Source organism: Triturus cristatus, chromosome 4_1 (genome assembly GCF_964204655.1).
Source record: "Triturus cristatus chromosome 4_1, aTriCri1.1, whole genome shotgun sequence".
Classification (NCBI taxonomy): Eukaryota; Metazoa; Chordata; class Amphibia; order Caudata; family Salamandridae; genus Triturus; species Triturus cristatus.
This window is the reverse complement of record NC_140585.1, coordinates 1,148,003,849-1,148,026,319: the sequence shown is the minus strand read 5'-3', so window position 1 is coordinate 1,148,026,319 and position 22,471 is coordinate 1,148,003,849. Positions and strand designations below refer to the sequence as shown.

At 42.4% G+C, this 22,471-nt stretch overlaps 1 protein-coding gene across 2 annotated transcripts in view; it reads left to right on the top strand.

Moving 5' to 3' along the window:
• MAP2K7 (mitogen-activated protein kinase kinase 7) overlaps positions 1–22,471 on the top strand; it is a 178,911-nt gene that overhangs the window by 60,362 nt on the left and 96,078 nt on the right. For both annotated transcript variants that reach the window (XM_085654285.1, XM_085654284.1), the window contains 2 exons: positions 16,418–16,562; positions 17,872–17,938. In XM_085654285.1, the coding sequence (XP_085510411.1) occupies positions 16,418–16,562; positions 17,872–17,938 (212 nt within the window). The remainder of the gene's footprint in view (positions 1–16,417; positions 16,563–17,871; positions 17,939–22,471) is intronic.

The following is a 22,471-nucleotide window of genomic DNA, read 5'->3' as shown; positions in this document are numbered from 1 at the left end:
AGCAGGGATTGATTGGGATCCATCTTTTTGGTTGGTTACATTAGATGTAACCTCCCTCTACACCAGCATTTATCATTCTGACGGTGTAAAAGCAGTCCAGCACTACTTGGGAACCCGACCTCTTCATATGGTCAACCATAACAAAATGTTGCTAGCCATGCTTTCCTATTGCCTGCACAATAACTTCTTTGTTTGGCAATCAATTCTATCAGCAAGTCAGAGGTGTGGCCATGGGGGCCAGCTTTTCTCCCAGTTATGCCTGTCTTCACATGGGCTACTGGGAGGAGCTGGTCCTCTATGGTCAACATCTTGATACTCTGTCTGAACATGTAATCCATTGGTATCGTTTTATAGATGATATTTTCATGGTTTGGCGTGGCACTAAACAGCAGATCCTTGATTTTATCGAGGTTATTAATTCCAATTCCCTCAATCTCTGCTTCACCTCAGACATCAGTCAAGACAGGGTGTTCTTTTTGGATGTTGAAATCTTTATTGACTTTGGTAAACTCTACACTCGCCTCTTTAGGAAACCGACCGCAGGTAATACGGTTCTCCATGCTGCAAGTCACCATCCTGTGCATCTCATTCGCAGCATTCCCTATGGGGAGATGCTGCGTATTTGGCGCATCTGCAGCACGGAGTCTGATTGCCTGGCGGAACAAAATTTAAGTAAAGCTCGTTTCCTAGCTAGGGGTTACTCTGCTTCAACGATTGACAATGCCATTCGAAAGGCTAATTGTTTAACTAGAGAGGAGACTCTAATCAATAAGGGATTAACTGCCACACTAGTTCGCACCAGGGAACCAGTTAGACTGATTTGGACATACAATCGTCAACACCAAGCACTCAGAAAAATTCTGAGGAAGAATTGGAGCTTGGTTTGTAATGACCCTGTCATTGGGGATCTAATGGCAGCCAGTCCAAACATCACTTTCAGGAAAGCTCGCTCTATGAGCGATGCTTTAGTTAAATCTAGTCCTGAATTAGCTTCTAACGCAACCTGGATGCAGTTTTGCAAAGGTTTCAAAAGATGCCCAAACTGCAAAGCGTGTAGACAGGGAGTCAATAAGACGCAGTACACAATTCCGTTCTGCGAGATGCCTTGTTTCATCACAAAACCACTCGCATGCAAAACCGCGTACGCGGTTTACGTGCTGGAATGTCCGTGTGGCCTGCAATATGTGGGTAGCACCAAGTTGCAGGTCCACAAACGGATACTCCAGCACATGCGGGCAATCAGTGGCAATGATGCGTCTTACCCGGTGGCACGCCATTTCAAAGAACTACACAACAACAAAAGTGAATTATTAAAGTTCTTTGTTATTGATGCAGTGCTCCCATTAAGACGAGGTGGAAACAGAGAAGCACTACTCCGTGCCCTAGAAACGAGATACATCCTCGAGCTAGACACCAAGTCACCGCAGGGTCTCAATGCCAGTGAAGATTTCTTCACTTGTCTGTGAATTCGGTTGGATTAATTTTCATCCCCTATGTGTTAGGTTGTTTTGCGTGTTGGTCACACCTCCTCTACCCACTGTAGGTTTTAAACACAGTATAGATGACACATTTTTAGATATACTCTGAGTACTATATGTTTTCTCTGCATCTAGACATATTTTGACACTTGTCATAAATTTGGGTTAAAGCTTGGATTAAGAAGGGAACTAAGGCTCCTGTATATGCAATATACAGTAACCTTACACATTAGATTATGACTCGTAGGCGGCACTGCGTCTTTAAGACAGGCTTAAGTAATTGTGCAAGTTATCCTGGCCGATAAATCAGTGTTTGGATTGCCAGGGGCATCTATTTGTCAATTGTTGAAGTACACCCACTGGGGTTTCATTCCTAACGATTTACATCAGATGCATGCTGTGTATTCATAGGAAAGCATAGGTATTAGAGTTAGTTACAACCAACTTTATTGCTTTCAGTTATTTGTGCACGCAATCAAAAACAACACACATGTTCACATAAAAATATGTTGATTTAAAACAATGTTGTTTTTTAATATCAATTACTTGCCAGTCCTGTGGAAATGATTTTATCATATAATTATTTTTTTTATCTAATGAAATTTGCACTTTAGCACTTTTAAATTGTTTAACGCAGTTGCTTTTGATGCCATTGCCCCGCTCTTGTCCATGCTCCAATGTGTATATAACCTCTCTGTCTATTGATGCAGCGTTTGAATCAGCCAATGGTGTCATCTTATCAATTAGCATTGTGCACTTTAAAATGCGGGATCACAACTCCCATGGCGTCATGTGATCAAGGCCTCTGGGAAGGCTGAAACGCGTCATGCAGGCGGTGCTGTGAATTCAATAAAGAAAATCAACTCACTCGCTATCAGGGTCGGTCTCCGTTTGTTCCCGCTCTCCTCTTGGATTGTTGGCGTGCAGGTGTGCTCCAGGCGGAATCCTGTCATATATATATATATATATATATATATATATATATATATATATATATATTATTTCAACAAAGCATGCCTTTCCCATACCCAGATGGAAAGCACTCCCGGGAGTAGTTTTTTTTAGCAGAAATGCTTTATTGTGCAGTGGTAGTCGCTCCTCGGCTGAGGAGTATATAGCCTCTCTGAACGATAATGAATTAAATCTAAAATTCACAGGTCACATCAGTGATAGATCAGTTAATTATCTAGATCTGGATATCTTCATCGAAAACAATGTTTTACAGACACAACTCTATAGGAAGCCAACAGCGGGTAACGCGGTGTTGCACGCAGCCAGTTATCACCCCAAAAGCCTCGTAAAAAATATTCCATTTGGAGAGCTTTTGCATCTTAAATGCAATTGCTCCAATCAACAATATTTTTTACTAGCTAAGACCGAAGCCCTGGGGAGATTTAAAAGAAGAGGATATACCAATGCCACTCTACAACAAGCTGAGCAAAGAGTAGAGAAAATAGATAGGAAGAATTTACTGGTTGCAAAAGGACCCCCCACACAGGATGAACATGCTAGAATGATTACAACCTACAATGATAGATCAAGTGAGGTTGTACACATTTTTAAGAACAACTGGCATATCTTACAAACGGACCACTAATCACATATAAACGCCGTCAATCTCTCAGTGACCACTTACCCCATAGCCACTATAACGCATCTACGAGGGTTAAAAATAGAACTAACATTGTGGGATTCTATCCATGCCTTTGTTGTAAAGCCTGTAAACACAGCAATAAAGTCACTACTTTTAAGGGGAGACCAGGGGATCCTAGGCCTCAGACCAATCAAAAAGCTCCTCAACTGCAATTCAGATTTTGCAGTTTATTGCTTGGAATGCCTGTGCTCCAGACGGTATATAGGGAGCACAATACACCCTGCAAAAAAAGCATCCTCGAACCTATGCGCGCAATAACCAATAAAGATACCAACTATCCGGTTGCGCGTCACTTTGAAAAATTCCATCAAAGCAACCGTGAACTCATAAAATTCTACTGCATTGACCAGGTAGAGAGAGATGAAAGAGGGGGCAACAAAATTAAGAAACTGTGGGTGCTGGAGTCTAAATACATTATTGACCTCCAAACGAAGGCTCCCATAGGGCTCAATAATGATGAAGAGATGTGGGTCCATTTGGAGTAAAGGGGCATATACTGATTTTAATTAAATTCTGTAATATAGTTTAATCATTGGGGTAGCAGCAGGTACAATCCAGTAGACTGCATATCCTCTAAAAATGATGCCGAACTGCCCATTCAGGGCTCAATTATGATGCAAAGGAGCAACAAAGCACCTTCCAAAAGAGATTTCGTTTTGTATATATAAAACTTGGAGTATTTTGCCAAATAGCAGTTTTTCATATAGAATAAAGGCTTTTAATATTCTAATGTTTTTCAATCTAATCACAAATGCTCGAGGAATGACTTTTGCTTCCCTTTGTATATGTGGTTTTAACATTCAAATTCATTATAGCACTCTACACATTTTTTGGTGGTATAACAATTGTGTTACTAAAAACATGCTCTAAGATGGCTGCCATGAATTTTGTCAACAATGAAATGTAAATCCATCTTTGATGTTATTGTAAGATCATGTGACACATTGTGACGTGAAATACTGCTGGTTTCACACAGGTGAACGGACATCGAAAAAGCCGCAAGGCGAAACGTGTCTGTCCGTGCAGGGGGGTCTGCACAATAAAGCATTTCTGCTAAAAACTGCTCCCGTGAGTGCTTTCGATCTGGGTGTGGGAAAGGCATGCCTTGTTGTTAAATTATATGCGGCTCCCCACCGCAGGAGTAAGCACCCAGGACAAGTAGGAGCGGCAGGTTCCCTTTGAGCCCCAGGCATTTACATGTCTCATTTTTATTTTCAGGCATGCTCCATGTTACTTTGAGCATAAAACATATCATGTGAAGCCAATCAGCCTTTTTTATTTGGGTGCTCTGCAAAGTGAAATTGATTTGGGCTCCTGATATTTTAGACTCCAAACATAGCTACGTACCTGCAAGGATCTTTGGCGGAATATTTTTTGGTTTTTGTCCCCAAAAAATCGCAATCATGTAAGACTGTCGACCACTGAAGACCTATTTTCTGTGTGGTCAGAATTTCTTTCAGTCATTAAATAGCATGTGGCGTTGCTTGCTGGCATCGCTGTGATCAAATGATATAAAAAGGCTGTTGCTTCCTTTCTGAAAAGTCTTCATGTACGTACTAAACAGTTACAAGAATCTTATTAAAAAGTGTCTTTGACCGTGCTGAAAATGCTTATTATCCTGCTAAAAAATGTCAGTGGCCCTCTTGAAAGATCCGTGGAGCACTCCAGGCAAGTACTGAAAATTATCCTAGATATTGTGAATGCTTTCCTGGGGCCTGATAAAGTACTCAGCGTCTAAGCCTAGAGATAACGTTTGTAAATTATGATATGTAATCCCTTCCATTAATAGTTGGAAGTAATATGATTTGTATTTTAATGATTCACTTTAATTCCTGTTGGGGTTCTATGTAAGTGGGCGAGGCCTACCAAAAAGTCCCTGGGGCTTGCTAAAAGGTATCTGTGGTCCCACCCAAAGTCAAATCATTGACATTGGTTCAGAAGATAAACCATAAAAGCAATACATACAATAAAAGCACAAGAATCAATATCTATCTATCTATCTATCTATCTATCTATCTATCTATCTATCTATCTATCTATCTATCTATCTATCTATCTATCTATCTATCTATCTATCTATCTATCTATCTATCTATCTATCTATCTATCTATCTATCTATCTATCTATCTATCTATCTATCTATCTATCTATCTATCTATCTATCTATCTATCTATCTATCTATCTATCTATCTATCTATCTATCTATCTATCTATCTATCTATCTATCTATCTATCTATCTATCTATCTATCTATCTATCTATCTATCTATCTATCTATCTATCTATCTATCTATCTATCTATCTATCTATCTATCTATCTATCTATCTATCTATCTATCTATCTATCTATCTATCTATCTATCTATCTATCTATCTATCTATCTATCTATCTATCTATCTATCTATCTATCTATCTATCTATCTATCTATCTATCTATCCTGGGAACAATTTCAATTTAATACCAGACACGATCTACAGAAGCTCGTTTGGACATACATATATTAAGTCACCAAAAATATTACATCATCATCTGTCTATAGGATAACCCCAAGTTTGTACAGACAAGCCATTCTTTGTTTTGACTGCCACAATCGGAAGACTCTCAAATGCATGGTAATTTGAGTTAAATTATAATAAAATACAAAAAAGCAGAACTACGTGTCTGGCCATGACTCTCATTTCGGTATGGGACAATACATCTCTTAATTATCTTGGAATAAAATTTGCAGAAGAACAAACCTTGTCTAGATGAATGATCATTTTAGCCAAATTCACAAGAAACCCTAAAAACTGCCCTTTTGGAAAAAAACAGCAAGTACGAAGGCTATTGTGCCAGACTTGAATCTTAGCAGAATTATCTTTCTTAACTGATACCAACCCATGACCCCGGTATGGCTCTGTCCCCTTTCTGTTTTTTAGGGAAAAGTGGTGACCTCTTTTTAGAATGTTTTTATTCATTCACTCTCCACATGCGCTTCCTAAATACAGAGGGGCCTGGCAGATATATTTTTATCTGCCTTCCTGAACATTTGTAGGTTAGTTTGGAAATTGATCACCCAGGTCTTTTCATAAACATCTTGTATATTTAATCAAGGAATCTGTCACCACTGTTCCAAAAAGAGGCAGCCAGACGGGATTTTGCTGTTCTGGGTCGCTGTGGGGTTGCAATAAAACTATTCCGAAAACAATGTGATGAGTGAGATCTATTCTGTCCTCCACAAACTCCAAACCTGGCTGCTCATGCATGGAGAATGGTGGAGCTACTGGGGTACCCACAACAAACTTCGCATAAATGTTTTTCCCTTATTCTAAATAAATTTCACATTTGCATAGCTTAAAATCCCTGCCTCGAAGTCACAATGGATATGTATTTGGCTTTTTGTACCTTTTAGTTAGTAGACTAGTGATTTCGGCTTCAGTCTAACCTTGAGACTCCATAAAACGGCGGCTTCTGCCTGAAGGAGAGCATTGTAGGTCAGCTTTGACTCAAAAGTAACACAAGATACTGAAACACCTTCACAGAATTAAGCCCATTGTTCTCATTTAAAATATTTTAGATTCCAAAAGCTAAATGCAAATCATTTTTATACAAGCTACATGGTTTTGAATTGGCTCCCGTAGACAGTTAACTGGTATTCTATAGAGAATAGGAATGTCAGTGTATAGCAATGTAGGGGTATGCTTCCTGCCCCGTCTTTGTTTGTTCTGGCCACCTCTTTCAAAATGTCTATCAGGTTGCATTTATGTACAGAGCGAGGTTGAATGGCTCCGAGGCGCAACCATTTCGAACCCCTTTCATAGAAAAAAAAATTGTATGTACACTGTCCACTTAGACTGTTTTAGATTCACAGTGTCATATTATTCTGTGTATGCCTGAGAAGGTTTATCAGTCATGGCAACCAACATAACTGCTATTATTTCTCAGAGTTGTGCCCTGTTTACACTCTCAAATGCAGTGGTTAGATCTTTAGAAGCTAAATGCAGACTTTAGCGTAATTCATACCTAGCATGTAAAGTATAAGCGGCACTTCTATGTTTTTAAATCTCTGCTTAGATCCATGCTGTTTCTCCACAAAAATACACGTCTTGTTGCGGAAAAAAATACTCAGCAAGTAACTTTAATTGTATCATTGTAAGGGCGATGGGGCATTAATACTTACGATGACCATTGTTTTTGCACTGTTCAGTGCTAGAAACAATGCGAGATTTCGACTGTAAATCAGATATTGGGTGATTTGTCAACATAAAGCTGTTAACCAGAGGCCCCAATGTGGGCAGTGAATTTATAAAGGTGAATTTCTAAAGCCAGTCATGACGAGGGTCCTTTTTACTTAGACCTGCATGTATGGATGGTGTTAACTATTTCTAAGGAAAAAGACCTGGAAGTCATTTGTATTAATGCTACAAAAAACCTTGATTAAAGCAGGATCCATAAAGAGAGATAAAGTGACACTTCGAGATAGTTGCTTGAATATTCACTTGAAGAGCTCTTTCTCCCTTAGGATATATTGGCAAGTGAGTAGCGAGTTCTCAAAAAATCTAACACATTTTTAGGTCTCGCCTGGCGTTGGAGCGAGCATGCACTCCTTGCCTGCAAGAGCTATAGTCATAGTTTCAAGAATGGGACTCGAAGCCCCGCCCCTCATTTTCATTGGGTAGCGGCAGCGTTTATGTTAAACGCTGGCTTCCCATTGAAAAGGAGGGTTTTCGGTTGCCTCCCTTTGGCTTTTTGTTCCGGCCAACACGGACTGGCTCGCCTGCATTACGGCTGTCGTGACGAAGTTTCTTATCAGAATCTTCGTCACGCTGCCTGGCACGCGCCACTCCGGCTCTCTGATTGTGCCAGACAAAAAAGGAGACATGGCGCCGCATGTTTATTTTTGCATCTTGCTTTCACTTTAAAGTGAAAGCGCAATGCAAAAATAAACAGCGGATGCCATGCTTTGCTTATTTTTCAATGCACAGTGAGACCAAAACACGAAACCGTGACACCTTGAAGCTAATGGAACAACAAGAATTGAGCTTAATAGCTTACAAAAGTTGAAGCTATATTTTGATTTTCCATATAAACTTAGAAAGTGTTCCTTTATTATTAAAACGTATCGAGAAAGGTGCAATTTGAAGTGTAATTTCTTTTGAACTCCATAAATATAGGCGACTTTGCTGGTTAGTGTAAAAAAAAGTTTTCTTTTATAAGTTTGAGGTCCCTCCTATTCAGCATTGAACGATGACGCAAATAAAGCTTTCCTTTTTAGATTGACACATTTTGTCATTCATTTACCACTCAACTAAAAAGTAGACTAGTACGTCTAGCTTTAATGTCGGAGCAAACGATTTTAACAAAAACAAATATAACGTGTGGTTTCCAGTTCTACATTGGCACAATATATGTATATTTATTTGTACTTTAGGAAACTAACTAAATTCAAATGTCGTCGAAGAACAATTTCACTCAATAAAGGGTTAATAAATACAGCTTTACATTTGCTTATGTATTATATTAGGAGAGAAGGACTTATTCCAAGATGGCCGACATGATGACGTTTGCAAACAGCTGCTTCGATGGGGTTACAGTGATCTAGTCCATTTTCTAGTGTAGATTTTAGCTGCTGCACTCGATTGTTATGTTCTGTCTGTGAGCGGGTGTTGAACACTTTTGCCCAAGGACGCTGGCTCTTTGAGTGACTGCTTCTATTTATTCTTCTCAAGTAGCGGGGGCCACATGTGGCAGCTGAAAGATCGATGCTAAGAGAAGAGACTCAAAATTTGGCTTTATGAGCTTGGATCCCACCTGCGCTTTCTATTCTTCTTTCGCCAGGAGCCATCTGGCCCACTTCTTTCGTCATGCGCTTGTCTTGAGGGCCGCCCTCCCCTCTGCTACCACCAGTGATTTACTGCTCGGTGAGAGACACCTTTACTGCCGCTGCTTGAAGCTCTCTTTAAATGAGCAAGGGTGCGGCCGACCGTCCAGCTCTTACCTGGACGGTTCATCTTCCCCTTCAAATAACACCTTCTTTGCGAGCTTACGCGGCCATGCCAGTGAGGTGAGTGCGACTTTAGTCTTTCGAGGGGACTGCTCGGGAATTAGTTTAATCGTACCATCTGCTTCCCGGGTGTGCCTATCGGCTCCCCGCCTCAGTGGGGGAAGATCTCGTTTGGGTTGCCACAGGTCTCACCTTTCAATAGCAGTGATCGTCTGACTTTTTCCACGTTGCTCCCTATTGAGTAAAAATAATGCACGGGACATTTCGCTTCCCCCCCCCCCCCCCCCCCCCACCAGACCGAAGTAACTCGCTAAAATACTTAATGGTGAACGTTGAATACTGTTAGTTGATTTTACGGATAGGCTCTTATGGCAGTATGATATTTAAAACCGAAAACTGTGGTCGAGCATCCCACATCTGCAGGTAGACCACATCACCAGCCATCATTCAACACCACCAGGCATCAGAGCACATTCCATGCCTCTGTACATCTCCAGCCGCTGAACTGTACCTTCTATCACTAGAAAGCATTTCCGAATATATCGCTGTACGTGCAAACACTACACCACTCAGATTGATGCAAGACCACATGACATCAGACCGCAACTCCTATAGCCAGAAATCACTACCTGTTACTAGACCGCACTCCTCGTGGCATCAGGCGACAGCCCTGCTAAGCCACACAGCCAACCGCCACACCAATATCCTATCAATCAACAACATCCCTAGCAACTGAACACCTCACACCAATGAGACGATAAACGACTAAACACATTTTCAAATCAAGCACTCTGCCAGGTTATTTTAATATGTTCCGCAAAAATGTAAGTCATATTTATCATGGGAATTTGGAGGCAGTTGTGTTGTGGGCGAAGAGGCTGAAGAAATGGGCTCAGATAAGGCCGAAGTCCTCACACAAGCATTCCTAAAAGACCAAGGCTGTGACGCAGCGCCGGCCCTTGCATTGGATGCTGGTTAAGGTGGAAGACGGACCGCGGCGGCGGTCAGGTGGTGTAATGGCGTGCGCTGCCCCCTCGCCCAGCACCCCCCTACTCTGATCAGTGCTAGTTACAGAACTCTCCATAACACTTTTTTTTCGGTTTCAAAGGCACGAGCTAACCAATTGTGTTGCCTGCCCGTCTGTACGTTTAACCCTCCCTCTGGGACATATAATCTTGCATAGGCCAGTGCCTTACACTGGATGATGAGTGTGGCTGGTCCCAAATTCACTTTGGCTCCGGAAGCCTTTACTCGAGCGCCTCGCCAACGCAATTAATAAATGAGAAATAATATCCTGCGTTTGGCAAATTCATTAACGATGTCCCACAGGGCAATCCATAATCCAAAGCAGCAGGATATTTTATTTAACACTTTATGTAGGACCTTTATCAAGGGTCAAAAGCAATAGAAAAAAAACTTGAAAAGATAAGTTTAAAAGTAAGTGGCAATACTTTGGTAATTCAGTTGAAAATACATGTTTTAAGGGCAGGAAATGTCACTAAACGGATTTTTTTGCCACTGCATTTGAGCACCAGCATGTGACCTAAAGAAAGGTGTTTTTTTTTTCTTCCGCTGGTCAATGACTGGACTGGGGTCTTGTGGGGCCAAACTTCCTGTGTCCATTATTGCCAGGCGTGAGCACTGGCTAAACCTTTTGCATGCGCTGTTGTTATCTTTGGTATATCCAACGCAAATTCAGGGTTCAGAGAGTTCCTACCAGATTCACCCGAGTTTTGGTTTCTTCTCCCGAATCACTCCCAAGTGCTTATTTCCTTCTTCCTTGTCCAGTGCCATGCTTTTAGTTACCATGACTTTTCAAAGGCCTGATTAGTGTTTAGAAAGGAAACACAAAAGTTTGGGCGCTCTGTATCTAGCTCTAGTTTGTTGCACCAAGCTTTCAATATTAGACATGATGGCTAGTGGTTAAAGTGCTACTCTAAGAATCTTATAACCCGGCTTCAAATCCAGTATCTGCACTTAACCACATGTAGTGCCATTTTGTGCGAGTCACTCTTGCTCCATTTGCAACATAGAAAGTCTAGTGCAAATATGATATCTTAAGTGCAGTGTAGTACATTGCCACAATCTTATGGTTCCCAGGTGCTTTCACAATCTGTGTACCCTTTACGTTTCTGGCATTCTTGTTGACGTTTGTTCTGTTGATATTCCAATTTGTAGTGTTTTCCCATTGTTAATATGGTGTTGGATGGTCATTAGTAAGGCTGGAGTAGGATTATATATCCTTTAGTCAAGGAATATTTTGTATAGTGAACTGCTAGATTGGGCTCTGGGTCTGTGTGGAACATTACCTTTGCTTAGTTCTGCTGGGGTGTAGAAGTTGCCCATTTGCAGTGCTTAATTTGAGCTGTTGCTGGCAGGTGGGGCCCACCAGCACATATTTTACCTCATCGAGTTGGACCCAGAACAAGAGAGAACAAGCATTAAAAATGCAATAGGTCTCGCCTTTCATTAAGTTAAAGCCATTTGCTTTGCTATACAATACCATTAGCATAGCAAATGACTTTAACTTAATCAAAGGCGAGACCTATTGCATTTTCAATGCTTGTTCCTATGAAGGCCGTAATTAATTTCTACCAAATGCCTCCTTCGGAGTTCCTTCTCTAAGTAAAATGCAACATTTATATTCTCTTACTGAGCAGGATAATTCATTGGAATCTCTTAGGGCAAGATGTAAAGATTTGTTGATTTCTTTGCATTTCTTATAAAACCACTTACTAGTGGCGGACTTAAAGCTTCTGGTAGAATGGGCATTCGGAGCCATAACCACATTTCGTGTTGAAGCGTTGAATGATGAGATTAGCTCGGCGCCATTTGCATTGTTGTCCAAACATGTATCGTAACAATATCCAAAGGTGTGTACACGGTCCCACTCTTAAGTATTGGGTGCGGCGCCTGCTAAAATCATTCAAGGCGCCAAGTGGAAAAAGTACAAGGAGGACAAAAAGAAGATGGGCTAGTTGATAAAGCATTTGAGTAGTTAAAATACATGCAGGTATCCTGTTGAATGGGGAACGGTCCTGTTAAAGAAGCTGATGGGTCTGTTGAAGAGGATCCGACTGAAAAATTGTTGGGGGCGCTAAAACCACATCCGGGTGCGAGAGGCTGCTGAAAAAGCATCTGTAGTGTACTGAATAAGTATTCTGGAGCATCCGGAAAAGCATCAGAGAGTCTGCAGAGAAGCGAGTATTCCTGTGGCCAGCAGTCAAGTCTCCAGCTTTTATCTATTATTCTACCAAAAAGTATGTAGCAGTCAACTTGAAAGCAGCGACGGCTTTTAGCGGTACTTATAAGTAGGTTTTCAGTGTGATCTCTAGGCCGTGTAGAGTTAAAACAATACTACAAGCTAGCCTTGTGGTTGTGACTAGAAGAAAACACAGGTTTAAAAGGACAAAACTGAAGAACAATGGATTATGAACGAGCTTACGTTCTTTTCATTCAGCTAATAGAACCGTAAGGAAGAAGTTGTCCGTATAGGCAAAACTTGATTGAGATTTCATTGACTCGGCTTTGTTATTCAAAGTGCCGCACAAGAACTAGTCATCATTCCCTGTTGGTAATTATTGCTGTACAGGCAGAGACATGTCTTGGGCAAGAAGTAAGAACCGAGAAGTGAACTAAAGATTACTTGTGGTTATGAGTGTGTGCACGCTGTGTAAACCCGTTGATGTTAACTGCCTCCTAAGATTAAGCTTCCTGCTTGTGCAGTAGTGTACAGACTTTGAAAGTATGAAGGTCTGCTGCTGCTACAAGTCTTATTCTGGCTGTTTCCGTATTTTCATGTTAATCTGTTGCACCTTTTGTGTGTTCCCCTGCAGCATGGTCTATTGTTTCCAATGTTCTATGTATTAGAATTTCTCCACCTGAAAACACTGCACAAGTTGCCTAAGGAATAGTACAATCATTGTTGCGTTGATGTTTTGCCTCCTACGGTTACTGGGAAAAGGCCAATATGCTTCAAACCCCTGTTTCTTTGCTGTGTAAATGGCGAATTGCTTGAGGTGTCATAGAAAAGGTTGGCATAGTTTCCTGCCTTGTTAGACCCCATACTGTTCTGCATACCTGTGCCTTTCTGAGACGCTAGCTTTATGGCAGTGGCTGTCTCATCCCAAGTTTTCAAGCATTTGTGGATTTCAAGTAACAAAACCCAGATCATATGTCACATAGTGTAGTTGTATGCTGACGAAATGATTCGAGCATCTTCTCTTTTCTCCACTGTGATCATGGGCCACTGGCCTGACCTTGTGACTTAGTGAGCCAGCTGCTCTCTGCCCGCTGTACGTTGACCTTGGAAGTTTGAAATGGATTTGATCCAGAACATTAAAGTATGCAAGTCTTTGGTTGCAAAAGAGGGGTTTATTAATCATATATAGAAGTTCCTACCCTTCTTCTTTGTTGGCTTTCTTAATTGTGAAGATGCACTTCAAATCCTGCTCTCTTTGTGCATGAGTGCAAAATTGTATTGATTTTTGATTTTGTCCTTTATAGCGAAAGGAATAAATCTGACATTTGCCCCACCAGTTGTAACAAACTCCTCCTTTATGAGATTGGGTGGCCAACCAAACCTTGCCATGTGCTTGCTCCTGGCAAAGCCTATGTGAGTAAAACACAAAGTGCTGTGATCCCAATAGTCTTTGCCGTACATGCTCCAGTCTTGGCCTCTAAGAAATCTGCATAGCAACCCTATGATGATCATTAACACTTGTGATTGATTACCTTCCTCTCTACCCTCTTTGTGGCTTTAAGATTTAAAAAGGTTAAAAGATGCTTTTTTCATTTTTCCCAACTTGATGTGTCGGTAAACACCAAAGGTTTGTCTGGTTACCTCCCATCTCTGTGTTTCACTCCCATATTTAAATTTCACTTGTTGCTCTTTGCTATCAATTAACATAGCGAGTGACCTGAATGTTTTTTGTGGGTATGGCCCAGGTGTATGATTTTCCTCTCTGTAGAAGTCTATTTGGAATATACCGATAGCAGGTTTGTATGATCGTAGTAGCCTGTAAATACTGAGCACCTTGGTTCTCCTCTAAGCAAAAGGCACGTACTTAATCTTGATTTCCTAGTTACATTTCTTAGTTGGATTTACCAGTTAGTCAATCTGTGACTGGAAGTTGATCTTCTAATTCTTTAAGCTGAACTAGATTTCAAGGAAGGTTTTTAGGAGTATTCAATCTTTCTGGCACTCAGAGCATTTTCCATTTATAGGTGGAAGTGGAGCAGTTAGTATTATAGAAGGGAGTTTGAGAAACCTGTCTTTTTTGTGTTTTTTAAGAGTCTGTTTTTAAAGTAGACCGAATTAAAGGTTTTTGGGATTTCTGCAGCACTATCTCCATGTGTAATCTGAGAAATTTTAAAAAAAATCGTTTTCAGTATGCAGGATAGCTGGAGTAAAAATAGGTTCTGATTAGTTTCGGTTTTGCTGAGCGCTGTAGTTATTGCAATCCACACTTAAAACTGCTTTGGGATAAAGCACTTGAAGAACGTTTCAGATCCAAGGCCCACTTAACAGGGCATGGTACTCGAATTTACAGAAAGAGCCTCAACATGCTTCTGGAAGAGACTGGTCCATTCACAAGCTGTGAACTGTTTTCAGCTAGAGATGAGCAGGAAGAATAGAGTATCAACATTATAAGAGTCTTGGCTGCCCATGAAGGGAATGCACAGATGTCTGAATACATCACAGCAGCAGTGTACACAAGTGAACCTGAATATGCTTCATGGAGCACTGTGATGGTAGGACCTGTATTGAATTGTAAGATTATATTCAGCAGCCTTATTGATTTTCTATACATTATTCAGTGTCCCATTTGAGATTGTGAGATAAGACTCATTCCCCAGTCAGTGGGAGCATACAGACGTAATTCAGTGGCACATGGTCAGAAGACAGTTTTAGTGTACATACGTGGTCTATAGGGGGCACTGAAAGCACCAAGATTGCCACCTGGTCCAATATCCACCCAGTTATAAACTTAACCAGATGGAATGCAGAGGTTTCTGTTTTTGGCACCAGGTCCGATGAATAGTCCATACATGTGTATTGCCCATAATATGATCTTGTCTGAATTGTGCACCTAGTCTAAATACCTAGTCTAAATATTTGAGCAGTATGAGGCAGAGTTCGGTAAATGGCACTGCATGAGTGCACCTCTGACTCGTTGCCTGTTATTTTAACAGCCACTTCGCGAAGAAGTGGGTGTGGTTGGGGGGCATGTAGACTAAATTCTCCTTGTGGTTTATGCTACCAAAGCAGGGCAGGCACACACCGCGTGGAACATTGTCAGGATGGTCATGTGCACGATAAAGTGTGTGTTTGTGTCCTTGAAAACATATTATTAATCAAATGGGTAAAACATGTAGCGTGGCTGCTCTGGGAATAGAAGTCATTGGTAGGTATGGCACATAGTACAAGGCTCCACTATAGGCGCACAGCTGAGTGTCCGTTCTCCCCAGGAATTATCTCTTTAGAGAGCATTTGAGTTCCTGGCCCCTTTTGGCATAACTCCGCCTTGGGATGACTTTGGATTCAGGCTCTGTGCACATGAAGGAAGTTCCCTCTCTCCTGTAGAGGGAGGAAATGTAATTAGAAACTTAATTAACCTTTGACATCCCTACAGTCATTCACTCTTGTTCTTTTAGTGCTAACCTACAACAATCACACACGACTGTGATTAGTAAGTAATAAAAACCACAAGTCAGCTGTACTGAAACTATTACGTTATTATGTAGCAGCACATAAGGAATTGAGCATCTTGTGTGGAATTGACCAGTAAGGAGTTTAATAAAAAACATTTTTTTAAAAAGCAGACGGCAGTCTCTATGCTATCCCTGTTGATTTTAAAATGCATTAGTCAGGCGATTTCCTAAGTGGGTGACTGCTGGAGTGCATTCATAACTACTAGTGAACAAGAGTCTAAATACAGTCAATTGAGGTACATAATCAGTTGGATTGGCAGGGTTGGCTTGAACATCTCGTTTTTTGCACTGACCCATTGGCTTCTCACAATGGAGACTTTGTGAGGGTAGTAATGACTCCATAATGTCATCTTTTTGTAATTGTGCACAACTGTGTGTGCCATAAAATACGCTACCGCCTATACTCTATAATCTACAAAATTCTTTTAAATCAATACTAGCGGGCAATTTAAGGTGTATGAGATGTAAATTATCTGCATAGATTTCCACTTGTAGTTCTCTTAGTGATTTCGTAACTAAAAGTTCTGAGATGTTGACATTTTTTGTCTCCCTCACTGTCTTTTTTTTGTTTTTCTTTGCCACAGCGTTGCAGCTTACCCTAGCAAATGATAACAGTAGCCGCTCGCCCTCCTCTGAGAACTCCCCTCCTCACCACACCCACCCCCCTCGACCACGCCACATTTTGACTCTCCCGCAGCCCCACCACCAGATGCAGAGGAGTTTGGAGAGGTAGGGTGGGCCACTGTTTACGCTCGGATATTGCACATTTATTGTACTTTGCCTGATGTTAAAATCGGTCCTCTTTGACGCCCAGGTTGTGACCGGTCTTTCACCCGAAGAAGTTCAGGAATTCACCTGTTGCAGTACACCAACACCTGTCCAAGTGGTGAACTCCCATAAATAGTATTTGTAATCTCTTCTGGAGGCAGAGCAAAATACACCTAGTACAGCACCATCATTCAGCTGTGCCTTGTCTTACACGTGTTTTACTTGTATATACTATATGTTTAGTAGTGAAATGCCCACTTACTGGCGAATCAATTCATCTTGACTCAGTCACAGCACTTTCGTTTTCCTTCCTCTTTATATGTGGTTGACACAGACTGTACGCTCTATGGCACTGTCCCAGCTCCTTTGTTCCCTTGAATCTTTTCTCATCGCAAGGTTTACAGAGATGGATGTCTTTTTGCAGTTGACGGTGTTATTGAACTGTATGTAATGCTGTCACTTCTGTACAGAGAGTTTATTGATGCTTTCAACTGTAAAGACATTGAATCATAGGAATTGAATCTTAGACAGTTCAAATTTGGTCTCTGAAGAAGTTTGAGCCATGAGGGGATTCAGGCATAGGAGGCTAAAATGGACTTTAACTTGAGAAATGGTGGGCACCAAAACTATGAGAGTCCCTGGTAAAAAGGTTTTTATTATGTAATCATTGCACCCAACAATTTATCTCGCCATAGAATTGACTTTGTGGACAATTGTCCCCATCTGCTGTGGGTGGAAAGCACTTTGTGGACAATTGTCCCCATCTGCTGTGGGTGGAAAGCACCATTTGTCCAACAAACTATAGTATTGTGTGTGAGCAACAATATTCATCAAATTGTGGGTCACCTCTTGTGGGGCAAGGGTTGTAATTTCTATATGAGACTATTGAGCAGAAAGAAATGAGGTGGGAATACAGTGGAGCCACAGTGGGACAATGCCAACAGGAGCTTTATGCCAAATGTGCCTGGTTTGCCTATGTGTTAGAAAAAGAGCAGGACCAAGAACTTCATACTTCAGCAAGCAGCGTTAAAAAGATTTGATGGCTTGCAAAGTGTGTTACCGTAGTCTATGAATATCATAAATGTAGATATATGAACAAATGGAAAGAGAAGAATAAGAATATATCATGAACATTATTAAAAATCGATCTGTAAACTGGCTTTCTTTTCTGCTTATATTGTAAACAATTACTTGATTCTTGGCCGGGCCTAATACTTTTATAATGGAGAAAGTTTATCTTCCTTTTGGTGTCCCTTGTCTTTCCTTTCAGTATGGAGATTGACCAGAAACTTGCAGAAATCATGAAACAGACTGGGTACCTGACCATTGGAGGCCAGGTAAGAAAGGTGTTTCTCAGCTCCTTCCTGCCTGTTGGGCACTTACGCAGCTTAATGATGTCTCTTTGTTTCCATTGCTTAGTTTTTACACTGCTATACACCTACATCCATTACTCACTACTCTTCACAGGCTCTGTTACTTAAGAGTATTAACACCATAAAGACCACCCCCTCTCCTCTTTAAAGTGTTTAACATAAGTCCAGGAATGCTGGATACATGCCAGCCAACCTGTGTCCTCTTAATATTAATGTGCGTTCAGTTAACCCGAATTTAATTTACGTAGTCGGGGAGTATCCTGTAAGTAATGAAAAGATTATTCTCCCTTGAACACCCTTGATTTAAGCATATCCCAGTGAATTGCACAATTTCCCCCATCAGGGGATCTTCATTAATACTCCAAATACTCTGAATCATTAGAATATGACCATTCTTTTCCATTGCTTTGTTTTCTGTGCTGATATGATGCAGATGAGTGTTTAGGAACTCAAACTGACTGATATTCTCAGGGGATGTACCAACGCATTCATTAGTAGTAGGCTTAGGACATTGTCAAGTCCAAAGATTTGCACACCAAGCCAGTGTTGAGGGAAACGTCCTATTGGTACCGCCTTATTTTTGAACCAGTCCGGAATCTGATCTCCAGTATTGTGTTGTAGGCAATTATTATCTTTGTCACCAAACCATCAGACAGAAACCTCTTATGAATGCCACACACATCCGCCTTTCTCCTGAAAATGAGAAAAATCCTTGTGAATTAGGTGATATGCATGTATAAATCTTTCTTCCATAATCTGTCCTCCTTTACTGAGACCTTGTTGCACACTCGAGATGTTCCAGATTAAAAATGTTTACTGAACAAGGAGTTCCTTTGTTCACAGCTATTCTCTTTGAACATATGTTTTGGGTGTAAACAATGAAATAAGATTTTGTATAATCACTGAAAGATTGGTGCTCCTGATGGAAATGTATTGTACTTCATAATAACAACTTAATCGATAAATAAGAATATATTTTAAGTAAAGAAAGTTAATTGACACACACAAGATTAAGGTAATCATTTCAGAGCTGATATGCGATGGATAAAGGTAAATATTGCATCAACATAGCCGAGCCCATTTTGTTATTGCTTAAAATGTGGTATCAGAGGTCAAATGATACAGCTTTGTAGCACACAATAAATGATACAAGTTGTTGGATAAATCGATCGCATTAAAAAACTGTGTGCAGCAGCTTGGGGCTTCATTATTGAATGCACTCTAGGTGTTAAGAGGATATGTTGACCTTTCCCAGAGTGTATTAAAAGATTAGAAAAAACGCACCAAGATGTTTTTTTGTGTACAACATCTTTTTCCCTTTTTTGGTCAAAGCCTACCAGTTAAAGACATCTTTCGGACAGTCAGTAAGCTTACCAAGGAATGCATTCCGCCAGTTTCTTACCATTGGTTTTGTATTTTGTAACTCACGTTTTCTGGCTGTCTGTTTGCTGACTTTGCATTTGGCTGTCCAACTTTAGTTCGTCCCTCCTGTTGCCCAAAACATGGTGTTCGAGGCATATGAGCTGCAGATTACACACTTGTGCATAGATCGCCATCTGGTGTTGGGCCCGGATGTTTGCAGTAGTTTTTCCTCTTGGAAAGTCTTTGGAAGTCACGAGGTCGGTGACTCCTCCTTTGGATCGTATTGCGCATGGGCTTCGGCTCCATCCTCAGATTGTTTTTTTCCGCATTCGGGCTCGGATGTGATCTTCGCGCTCCGGTTCCGAACAGCTTCCAGTTCGACGATCGACGCGCAATCCTCATCCCAACTCGCGGTATTGTTTTCGATCGCGATCTCCCCACTCGACGCGCCTCTCATCGGCAAAAACCTTCGATTCCGGTCGTCGACGACGGCCTTCGGGCCTACCCAAGCTCCGGTCCTGGCTAATGGAAAGGACTCCCTTCAAGAAGTGCCCTCGATGTGGGTCTAAGTACCCCACACCGATCTCCAAGAAGTATGCAATCTCTGCCTCTCCCCTGAACACGAGGCTCGAGATTGTCCAGCGTGTAAGTCCTTCCGGTCCAAGAAAACCATCCGAGACCGAAGGGCTAGAAGAACCATGGCACACTCGTCGATGTTGATTCCAGACGACATCTTCGGGGAAGGCGTCGACGCTCCAGAAGAAAATCACACCGACGAGGGACTCGTCAGCGCCTCCGAAGCCGACGATTCAGATGTGGAGGACATCACTCCGGCACAGAGGGTCGTGAGTACTAATCTACCCCCCCACCCACCCACACACACACCCTCGCCGGCACCGAAAAAGGCTTCGGTCACGCCTTCGCCTCCGGGCCTAAGCAAGACCAAAGACACTGCTTCCCACACCGCACCTTCGGGCCCGGTAAAGCAGCCGATTAAGCCTTCCGGTGGCTCGGGCTCGAGCCAGTCCACCGTCGGTGCCGATAAACACTCTTCGACACCGAAAAAGAAAATGGCCTCCGCTTCGACACCGAGCCCCGCACCGAAACACTCGGTGTCGAGAACCAGCTCCAGCTCCTCGGTGCCGACACCATCTTTGGCACCGACAAAAGCACACAAGGCCACCGGCCCCGACACTTCGAAGCCGAAATCCATCTTGGCGCCGACCAAACAATCAGACTTTTCCAAGCATAGTTCCAAACATCGAACCAGCGCGGATAAAGCCAAAAAACCAACGCCCCGACGGACCAACCAACATCACCAGAACTCTTTACACCGGATCTATTACAAAAAACACTAACCAAGGATCCTAAAACCGGACATTTGATGCTCTCCTAATCAAAAAGAGACAGCTGGAAAAACCTGCTCCGCCTCCACCTCCAAAGAGGAAGGACTCTGCTACCTCTCCTTTCAGAGTACCTTCCCCACCTCCACCGCCCCCTCCACCTTCCCCTCCTCCACAGTCTCCGTCCCCACCTCATCATTCCTCAACACCGTCTCCGGATGATGATGATCAGGGGGACCCACATGATGACATAGGAGACGTTCCACAAGATTTACCTACAGGGGACCCCACTCCCACAGGCTCCCCAGACCATGGGACGATTACAATATCCCAGACATCCCTAACGTCCCACAGGATGATCTCTACCCTTCCAGACCTTCCCCACCAGAAGACTCACTGGGGTTCAACCATCTACTACAAAGGGGGGCACACTATCATGGGGTAGATCTCCATACCGACCCCGTGGAGGAGGATTTCCTCCTCGATACGTTTGACACCACACATAGGACTACCTCCATATTGCCTATGCTCAAGGGAGTAATAAAACATGCGCCAGAGGTCTTTAAAGACCCAGTCAGAGCCAGGGTCATTAACCCGCGCATTGAAAAGAAATAAAATCCGCCCCTGCATATCCCTCCTACATCAGAGGGCCAGCACCACTAGATTCTCTGGTAGTGTCCACAGCACGTAAAAGGGGCAACTCCCAAGCGTCAGGCGAAGCACCACCACCTGACAAAGAGTCTAAACTCTTGGACGCATCAGGCAAGCGTACTGCATCCCAAGCTGCCAACATATGGCGTATCGCTAATACACAAGCGCTACTAGCCAGGTACGACAGGGCCCATTATGACGAATTAGAAGCCATAATGCAACATCTCCCTGATAAATACAAACCTAGGGCCAACGAGCTAATTCAGGAGGGCAAAACAATTACTAACACCTCCATACGTTGTGCCCTAGATGCAGCAGACACAGCCTCCAGGGCCATCAATACTAGTGTCCTCCTCCGTCGCCATGCCTGGCTAAGGATCTCCGATTTTAAACCGGAGGTACAGGCCTCCATCCTCAACCATCCCTTTGACCAGGAACATCTGTTTGGCCCAAAAGTGGATGAGGCCCTAGAGAAGATGAAAAATCCATGGGAGCTTTACAATCCCACCCTCCCAGGCGCTTCTTTCGCCGCTCTTCCTTTCGGTGCACGTCCAGAGGCTACTCTTCCGACACCGCTTCCACTTCATATAAAGCCCCTACCCAGTCCACCTTTACAAGGGGCTACCAAAGAGGCGGCTACAGGGGCAACAATAACAAACGCAGAGGCAAGACAAACACCGCCCGTTCTGCCACCACACCTACCCAATGACTTCCCTCCACTCCCCCCAGACCATCCCACTCCGGTCGGGGGCAGACTCCAAAATTTCCTCCCTGTCTGGGCCACCATCACCTCAGACAAATGGGTAACACAAATAATTCGGTCAGGCTACTGCCTAGAACTAATATCTACCCCCCCAAACATTCCACACAGACAACGCCCAATGTCACAAGAACATCTAACACTACTAAAGCAGGAGGTAATCTCCCTCCTACAGAAAAGGGCTATAGAACACGTTCCTATCAACCAACAAAATATGGGGGTCTACTCCCTATATTTTCTCATACCAAAAAGGGACGAGACTCTGCGGCCCATCCTTTACCTCAGGCCCCTAAACAAATACATACTCAGACCATTTTCACATGGTAACGCTTCAGCAGGTACATTCACTGCTTTCCCAAAACGACTTCCTGACCACTTTAG